Genomic DNA, 9,790 nt, shown 5'->3' with positions numbered 1-9,790 from the left:
TGCCATATTTGGATGGCTTAAAAAAACGGAGCCAGAAGTCTAACCTCAAAGGTTCGCCAGGACAATAATATCTCCAAATGTTCTAGAGAAAAATCAATTCTAGCTTCTTGGAGCTTCAGGTGCCTCTAGCAGTTTCTTGGCTTGGGGCTGCATAACTGCAATGTCCATCTTTGTCTTCATGTGGACTTCGTCTGTTTTTTCTTCTCCTTTTCAATGTCTTACATGTCTCTTTAGAATCATTAGGCACTTGTCAATGGATTTAGGGCCCACCTGGGTAATCCAGGATGATTTCATCTGAAGATTATTAATAATACCTTAAAGACTTTTTTTTGTTTTTCCTCCAAAATATGGTCACATTCACAGGTTCTGGAAGTGTACATATTTATCTTTGGTGGTGGCAGGCAAGGGAGAACTGTCATTCAACCGACAATACTAATCAAATAAATGCTTAAGTTAATAACTCCTTATTATTTCTTTTTACCACTCTCTCCTGTTCCTGCCCTCACCAGAAAAGTGTAGAAAGTAGAGAAAGAATGCAGTAAAGTGAATGAATAAATTAATCTATGTCTTTCCCTTTGTTGTTCTATATTGTTATTGACCACATGTGAACTGAGGGAAAATCAGGTCTTTGCATTGGATGAATTTTTTATATTAGATTAGAACAAACTTTTTCACAACCTAAAAATAAGATTATATCTTTAAATTTCAAATTATGTGGAAAATCTGTGGGATTCGCTGAAGCCTCAAGCTCCAGCCCTGGAAGAAGCAAAGGGAGGGGAAAGAATCTATAAAGTTTGTTTCAAGGCAATGGAAAGAGAAAAAAAAATTATTCTTACATACAACCTGCGGTGCTCCGGCTATTCAATAAATTAGATTTTTAGTTGTTTCTCTTTGGTCTTGTGACAGAAAGAATCTTACAGCAATAACGTTTTGAAAGTAAAGTCCCTTAGGTTATATCCAGGATGGACCTGCAGAAGTCGAACAGGTTTTAAAACTGAATTGCTGCTTCTCTTTTAACAATTATAGCTTGATTTAACAGTTTACTTCTCTTGCCTCCTCCCTACAGCATGGAGGCTGAACTGTCAGCCCAGGACCATAGGATCTCCTACACCCAGCAGAGGAGAGGCGACGGCACGGACGCTGGTCGCGCTGCGCAGGCGCCATTTCCCTAGCACGCATGCGCAGGGTCCGGCCGCGTTCTTTAGTCTGCGGGGTGGGTTGGTTGAGCCTTCGCTGTCCCGCCCCGCGGACCGGAAGTCCTCCCTCGGCGCGAGGGTCACCGAGGACTCCCGGGCTTCTGCGCTTCTCGGTGAGCCACGCGCGGGTCCGCCGGGGTCCCTGCCCATCCCTGCTCGGGGAGAATCTCGGAGCGCCCTGGGCCGGGAGGGCCCGAATGTGCCGTCGCCTCCTCTCCTCCAGACGAGGTCTCCGGGGCGGGCAGATCCCTCCGGCCGCCGCTGCCTTGTGTTGGGTGCCGGGCTGTCAGTCTGTACCTATCTGTCCACCCACCGACTGGAACCCGAACCTGGGCCACAGCTGGTCTCTTCCCCTCGCTGTACCTCCGCTAGGGAGCGTCATAACGGGAGGGCCCTAGCGCAGTACTGAGTGGCTGTTCTTAAACTGCGACGCCCCTGTCAACATTTGGCACCACTTCTCTCCGTAGAGGAAGGGGTTCTTGTGTAGCTGGAGAGATGTCTGTGTGTTACGGCTAGAAACTTAAAATTTCTCTTTAGATCTAAAGCTCTAAACAGATCTAGGTTGCTGCCGATTTGTTAGCAGCTTTTGGAAATTTTTCTTTGATATTTCCTCTCTGGGATTTAAGCCAGATGTGTGCACCTTGCCTATACTGTAGTATTAGTTAATATTTACAAGCTTTTATATGCAGTCGATCAACATATTTAGGACCTACTCTTGCTGGCCCTGTATAAACTCTTTCTGATATGTATTCAGAAGCTATTACCAGGTGCAAATCTAAGCATTATATTAGCATATGCTCTGGAACTGTTCTCCCATATGGTAGTCACTAGCTACATAAGGATATTGAGCATTTGAAATGTGCTTAGTCCGAACTGAGTTCTGCAGTAAGTGTAAAAAAGCGAATTTTGGAGGATTAGTGTGCAAAAGAATATAAAATAACTCAGTAATTTGTTTATAGTGATAACGTTGAAATGCAGTATTTTGGAAACACTGGGTTAAATAAAGTATATTATTAATGCCATGTGTTTGTTTTTTAACATGGTTACTAGACAATTTTAAATTCTATCTGTGGCTTGACTATTTCTAATGCAATATTTCTAGAAAGAGATCAGCAAACTATGGCCTGCAGCTGAATCCAGCTTGCCTGTCTTTGAAAAAAAGATTTATTGGAGCAAAGCCACACTATTCATTTATGTATTGTCTATGGCTGCTGTTCCTGCCATAAGAGCAGCAGAGTCGAGTGGTCCATACAGAGATTGGATGGCCTGCAAAGCCTAAAATATTTACTCTCCAGCGTTTTTCAGAACAAGTTTGCCAACTCCCTGTTCTAGAACAATGCCTAGTATGGAAGACATGTGTAAACCTTTTCATTGTAGTCCTGTGTAATTGTCGGGCTAACTCTGAGAGGCATACTTCTAAGGACTATCTCATTTAATTCTCATTAATCCTAGGATGTGGGATTTCCCCCAGTTTGTAGATGAGGACATTGAGGCACAAAATGGTTATGAAACTCACCCAACGTGCTCAATACTCCTTACTTCTGGAACTACCTTCTTGACCGTCCTTATCCCTAAATGGCTTGACTCCTGCAGCTCACTTGATTAGCCAACAGTAGGCACCATGCTTTTTTCTTTGAACTAGAATTTTTTTAACGATTTTTATTAAACTAGACTTGAGATGAGGTTGGTCTCTTGTGGAAGAAGCTGAAGAGCCCTGAGCTTAGGTGCAGTGCATGCAAGCAAGGTGATCAGTAATGAAAAGAATGAGCCTCACAAGCAGAGAATAAAGAGCATCCTGGATGCTCTTCACTCATTTAACAAAAAATATTTGTTGAGAAATAGCGAGCACTGGCCAGGTGTTTGCCAAGTGTGTACCAGTGAATGAAACAAATGACATCTTTATGGTCTTGTGGGGAAGACAGACAATTAAAATTTGATGTGGTATGCGTCATGAAAAAACAATGTGCAAATACTCGATGTTTTTAACAGATGTCCTCATCTGTAAGATGGAAATACACTGTACACCTGTCCTGTTTCTTGTGAGGATGGAGATGATGTGAGTGCGTATGGCATGGAGAGTTGCTCCATAAATGTGCATTGCCTTCTGCTGTTAAGAGGTAAATGAGGGGATGAATATGCGGAATTGGGTGCATCATGATGCTTAAAACATGGCTGTCACAAGTTGTAATCTGTAGAGAAGGTTCTCAGGTGGGTTGTGCACAGCAGGTGTTTTTAATATTTCCTGATTTAATGGGGCTTATATGGCAAAATCTGAATTCAGAGGGGTTCTGTGCACAGTCTAGGAGCAGGACAGGGGCTGTCTTTGGGCTGCTAGCAGTGTAACTGAGATGGTCCTGCTGCAGGAAGGGAGTCGCGCCTGTACAGTGGTGACAGCTCTGGTTTGAACCAGGTGCACCTGAAGAGGTAAAAATACCCAGGCCTGCCTTCAGGGATGCTAATTCATTCTGATATCATTCTGTCAAACAAGGGCCTGGCATTGTTTGTTTTTGTTTTGGCTGCTTAATTTCTCCAGATGATTTGGATTTGCAGTCAAGGTTGAGAACCAGTCATGGCGAGTGATAGGCCGGGCTCAGGGAGCTGCTGGAGCAAAGGCCCACAGCGGTGAAATGGGCAGTGCCTGTCGGTGGTTCAGCTGGGTCATGGAGGAGGCTGGAAGTGGGGTTTTCATCACCTGGCCAAGGACCTTGCTTTATCTTGAGAGCAAAGGGGACCCTCTGAAGAGCTTTAAGTGGGAAAGTGAGGAACTATCTTGCTAAGATCTGTACCAGAGGGTGACCTCTCTGACAGAGCACTGTGAATCAGAGTGAAGGCGGTGAAGAAACAATTGGAGCTGGCCAGATGATGGCAAACCCAGATTCGGTTTCAGTACTCCTCCGGTGTGTGTCACCTAGTGGCCAGTGTCTGTCCTCGTGGAGTGTAATCGGCTGGTTTCTTCTCTGTATTCCTTCCACTGGGCTGGCAGCTCCTTCAGGCCGAGAGTATCTCTTTAAGGCTCAGCATCTATCATGTACTAAATACAGTAAATATTCATTGAATGAACTATATAGAACCCTAAACTGGACAGACAGCTTACTTTGTCTTTTTATAGCAGTTTTCAAAATTTTGTAGCCCAGTTGCTTCCACACTATACCCTCCTAGGGGAATAAATGCTTTATATCCTCATGATTATCCCAAAGGGGGAATAGAAAGTTTAACAGGATTGAAATACTGTTAAAAATGTGGAGGAGAATGGAAAGCAGTATGGCAGATCCTCAAAAAATTAATAGAATTCTCATATAATCCAGCAGTCCCACTTCTGGCTATATACCCAAAAGAATTGAACGTAGGGTCTCAAAAAGATATTTTTTACCCCCATGTTCATAGCAGTATTATTCACAAGACCCAAAAGGTGGAAGCCACCCAGGTGTCCATCAACGGATGAATGGATAAGCAACATGTGATCTCTTCATGTGATGGAATATCATTTAGCCTTAACAAGGGAGGAAATCCCGACACATGCTACACATGGATGAAACTTGTGGACATCAGGCTAAGTGAAATAAGCCAGTCATAAGACAAATACTGTATGATTCCAATTATATGAGGTATCTAAAGTAGTCAAATTCATAGAAATAGAAAGTAGAATGGTGTTTGACAGGGGGCTGGGGGGAGAAAGGAATGGGAAGTTAGTGTGTAATGGGGACAAAGTTTGTTTTGCAAGATAGAAAGATTTCTGGAGGTTGATTGCACAATTCTGAATGTGCTTAACACTCCTGAACCATACACTTAAAAAGCGTCGAGATGGTAATTTTATGGCATGTGTAGTTTACCACGATTAAAAATTACAAATAAGTAAATATGGAGGAGAGGCAAATAGAGACAAAGTGAAGAGCAGAGTGCTTACACATGAATACATTCATTTGTGTACATTTACGTGAGCAAAGAACAGGTTTTGCTGGTATGATAGATGGCTGCCCTCATGGCACTGAGGCCCTAAAACTCCAGTTCAAGTCCCCTTCAGGATCTCCTTGAGACTGAGCCTTCGTGGAGAAATTCCGACCTGAGTTAAATATTGCCTAAGCTCCTTACAGGCACGCTAGACCCGGCCCTCATTAACCACCTCACTGAGTCCAGCAAACTTCAACCGTGGGTTCTCTGGTAGTGATGCATATAGAATGACTATAGAATGCAGGCTGCGTGACTATTGCTTCTGTGTTAGGAAACGGTCCAGCACGTGGGGGACAGTTGGAGACCTCATCATGGTGACGTGGCTGCTTCACTTCCTCCAGACCCCCACAGTCTCAGGAGACAGTTGTGAAAAGAGTGTCTAGCGATTGAGGATGTGCATTTTTTTTCCTTCCGTATTATCTTGCCTATTCTTTGTTTACTAAGCCTTTGATTCTTAGGAAGGCCTCTTTTATGGTTTTCAGTCTTTAAAAGTGGCACTTAAAAAGGAGAAACAATGATCTTGAAAGTACTGAATCTTGATCATTAGAAAAATAATCACTTAAGATCCTGAATTGATGATCCGCTAAGTGACTCTATATATTAATAAATATATAAAAGGCCGCCTAGGTTGTGTACAGCTCCACCTGGACGTAAAAAAGTCAGACTCGGAATCTTGGTCATCTGGATCTGTCCCAGCAGGGCGACACCGTGGCCAAGAGTACTTAATTCTTCATATTCGGTGATAGATTTTGAAGGGAGAGTCATCTATTTGAGATTCAGCAATAGACTTCTGAGGAAATCGCACATGCTGACCTGAAGGCAAAACCTCAGGTGAGGGCGCACCTTTCTTTCCCATATTCTGATTCCAGAAGATCACTGATCCATTTACCATGCCATTTTTAAGTAGGCACACATCTTAAATGTATAGCGTTATCGTGAAATTATATTAGACTAATAACTTTTCTGATTGTGAAAATAATACATGTTCATCATAGAAAATACAGAAAAGTAAAAGAACGAACAAAAATCACCTAAAATCTTTCCATTCAGAAAATGACACTGCCTAAAATTTTTTGTTTCTATCTTAGGCCTTTTCTCTTCACATGTGATCTTTAAATAAAATTTAGATCAGATTCTGTGTTGTTTTTAAATAACAACTTTATTCAGCTATAATTTACATACCATACAGTTCACCGAGTTAAAGTGTACACTTCTGTGGTTTTTAGTATATTGACAGCTGTGTAACTCCTCACCACAATCAACTTTAGAGATTTTTCACCTCACCCAAGAAAAACTGTATCCGTTATCAGCCACTCCCCTTTTCATTCCACTTCTCTGGTCTCTCCCCACTCCGATCCCCAGCCCTAGCTAACCACCAGTTTACGTTGTGTCTCTCCAGATTTGCCTATTCTGTACATTTCATATGAGTGGAATCATACAATGTGTGGTCTGTGTCTTTAACTTAGCCTAGTGTTTTCAGGGCTCATCCATGTTACAGCGTGTACCAGAATTTCATTTCTTTTTATTGCCAAATAACATTCCATTATATGGATATATTACATTTAGTTTATTCATTAGTTGATGGACATTTAGGTTGTTTCCACCTTTTGTCTATTATGAATAATACTGCTATTAACATCCGTGTGCAAGTTTAACCATTTGGGACCTTCTAGTTTCTTCTCAGTTTGCAGAACATTCTTATATACACAGCCACATCTCTCATTTCCTTAAAGTAAACTTATAGAAGTAGAATTGCTAACTAAAAGGACGTACATTTTATAGCACGTTTCAGATGGTTTCTAGGAAGACTGCATTCATTCTTTGTAGCTGCTTTAGTGCTATTAGCCTGTGTATGTTCACTGATGGTTATAAAGTGCTATAAAGTGGGAGTCTGTGGTTTTTTTAAAAGACAGAGTCCCTGCAATCAATCTGCTTATGTTCTCATTTAGGCCAGTTGGGCAGATACAGATCCATGGGTATCAGGTAGGCAAGATTATGTGCATTACGTGGAGAGAAAAATAATCTGGTTAGATAAACATTTGCCTGCCCAGGATGAGATTCACACCAACGTAATCATCGAGCAACATTTTTTTACACCTAGAAGTTAAAAAAAGAAAACAATTAACAGAACCAAACTCTGGCCTGGGGACCAGTTAGTCTAAAGTTATAAATCCTCTGGCTCGCTCAGTCTGAACCTTTACCCCCCCATTGCTCAGAAGACTGAGGTGTCAGCACCTGGCTCCCACTGCCTCCCACTCTGTGCTAGGTCATGATTTCTTCAGATTCCCGGGATGTCTAAACAGCATCCTCTATGTGCCCTGTTTCTCATTCCTTTAGATTCAGAAAAGTACCACTTAAAGACTGTAAAATCAGCAAGTGGTTCCGATACGTAGGTGAGTATGGGGAGGCGGGGAAGTAGTCCAGCCTTGCACAGCCTGGCCTCATTGATGCTGACACCGGCGTGATTTCGTCCCCAACATGACCACCAAATTCCATCCAAAGGAACTGACGAATCTTGATCTGGAGAGATCATCGATGTGTGAAACTAGAGATGGAAAAAGCTGTAGCAGATCTTCCAGCAGACTTCTTTAAAGCAGCTGTTAATGCAGAAGCTGTTTGCAGTGCTGCTTTTTTTAACTACTGAGAATCAGACTTTTGAGACTAAGCCACATACCGCACTGCAGATCCCATTTCCTAACATGTCGCACCCATTTTTATTACCTTTCTCTTACAGAAAACACCACCTAGGTAACTGCAGGAAGTGCTGTGCTGCTGTCAGGAAGCCGTGACTGGCAAAAGCAAGCGTAAGAAAATGGACACCTCTGTTTTCTTTTCCTTGCAGCTGTAAAAATGTCTGACAAGCCCCAGATAGCTGCCAGAGCTTCCCTTATTGAGCAACTGATGTCTGAAAGGAACTTTGAGGATCTTGGCAACCATCTAACTGAGCTAGAAACTCTTCATGTGACGAAGGAGCATCTCCAGCAGACAGACGTCATCAGGGCTGTGTACAGAGTCCTCAAAAGCTGTCCCACAGTGGCTTTGAAAAAGAAAGCCAAGTGTTTGCTGTTGGAATGGAAAGCTCTTTATAAGGATCCTCACTTCAAACCAAGGGACAGCCCTGAATTATCCCCTACAGGTGGAAATGAAGAAAATTCGGGATTTTCTCCTGACGCAGGTCAGGAGAAGATATCGGACAGTTCCAGCCCTAATTCTCGGCTATTGTCCCAAGATGTTACAGCAAAAGCCACAGAAATGATTGCGCCTGAAAGTGGCCCTAGTCAAGTGGAACCTAAGGAAGAGCATGTCAGCGGTGGTGACCCCAAATCCACTGACAAGAGGTCAAGTGAGTTGCTGGATCCTGCAGTGCCCGTGAGAACTAAATGCACAGAGATTCTTCGTGAAGCTTTAACTAGTTCTTCCACAGATCAGCCCCAGGCCGATTTGTGGCACAGCCTTGCAAGAGAAATCGAAGGGCACATTTTTACCCTTTATTCAAAGAACCTGAAAAAATACAAAGCTTGTATCAGAAGCAAAGTTGCCAATCTGAAGAACCCCAAAAATTCTCACTTACAGCAAAACTTGCTCTCTGGGACCATGTCTCCAAGAGAATTTGCTGAAATGACTGTCATGGAAATGGCAAGCAACGAGCTGAAGCAGCTGAGAGCCTCCTACGCAGAGTCTAGCATACGGGAACATTACCTTCCCCAAGCGATCGAGGGGACGCAGACAAAGAAAATAAAATGCAGACGCTGTGAGAAGTTCAATTGCAAGGTCACTGTCATTGCCAGAGGAACGCTTTTCCTTCCAAGCTGGGTACGGAATTCAAACCCGGATGAAGAAATGATGACATATGTCATCTGTAACGAATGCGGGGAGCAGTGGTATCATAGCAAGTGGGTGTGCCTGTGATTATAAATAAATATTCTCTTAACAGCTGATAATAAGAGTGATAGCTTTTATTTGCACCACCCTTTTATGCCTGTTTTTAAAATCTTATACACACTATTCCTAATCCTAAAAAGAAAGAAAGACAGTCGTTGGCTGACGCTCACAACCACTATCACTAAAACTTGATGCTTTGGGGAGAGAGAGCGGTTGACTGTTTGCATTGTGCTTTGTGGCTACTTAATGCTTCGTTATACTCCGAGTCTGGCTGAGAACGGCTCAGCATAAACTAGGAGTCTATTAGAAATGCAGACTCTTAGGCTCCAAGCTACTGAATCCGAATCTGCACGTTGGCGGGGTCCCCGCCCGGTGAGCCTATCCAAGGTAGTTTGAGACGCGCTGCTTTAGCAATAGGCCTGTGGTTCTCAGCAGTGGCTGCATATTAGAATCATTTGGGGAGCTTTGAAACCCCACTGATGCGGAGGGCTCACCCTAGAACAATTACGTCTCAATTTGTGGGCTGCAGCCCAGGCATCCACGTTTCTTTTTTAGTTCCTCAAGTTATTTTAGGATGCAGAAATGAAAACTGTTCGTAGCTAGGCTCTCACTTGATCCTTTCCACAGTTCTGAGAAAACACTGTTTTGTATACTTTACAGATGACAAAATAGGTCCACAGAGGTGCCTTGACTTGCCCATGCTACACAACTATAAATAGCCCAAGTCGAATGCTCCCAGATTTTCTTCTGCCAAGTTCACTGTC

The 9,790-nt window shown here is 43.0% G+C and overlaps 1 protein-coding gene across 6 annotated transcripts; it reads left to right on the top strand.

The window, feature by feature from the left end:
• Positions 1–1,185: 1,185 nt before the first annotated feature.
• TCEANC (transcription elongation factor A N-terminal and central domain containing) lies at positions 1,186–9,085 on the top strand. 6 transcript variants are annotated; one of them, XM_015589150.2, is made up of 3 exons: positions 1,187–1,309; positions 3,186–3,313; positions 7,987–9,085. In XM_015589150.2, exons 2-3 carry the CDS (start codon positions 3,268–3,270, stop codon positions 9,051–9,053), a joined length of 1,113 nt encoding a protein of 370 aa, XP_015444636.1. In that variant the 5' UTR covers positions 1,187–1,309; positions 3,186–3,267; the 3' UTR covers positions 9,054–9,085. The 6 variants fall into 6 exon arrangements, with proteins under 6 accessions (XP_015444638.1, XP_015444636.1, XP_015444639.1 ...); XM_015589153.2 differs by lacking the exon at positions 3,186–3,313 and adding an exon at positions 7,879–7,892 and having other exon boundaries at positions 1,201–1,309; XM_025046586.1 differs by lacking the exon at positions 1,187–1,309 and adding an exon at positions 7,879–7,892 and having other exon boundaries at positions 3,185–3,313.
• Positions 9,086–9,790: the final 705 nt, after the last annotated feature.

Source organism: Pteropus alecto, unplaced genomic scaffold (genome assembly GCF_000325575.1).
Source record: "Pteropus alecto unplaced genomic scaffold, ASM32557v1 scaffold23, whole genome shotgun sequence".
Taxonomy (NCBI): domain Eukaryota; kingdom Metazoa; phylum Chordata; class Mammalia; order Chiroptera; family Pteropodidae; genus Pteropus; species Pteropus alecto.
This window is presented reverse-complemented; position numbering and strand designations above follow the sequence as displayed.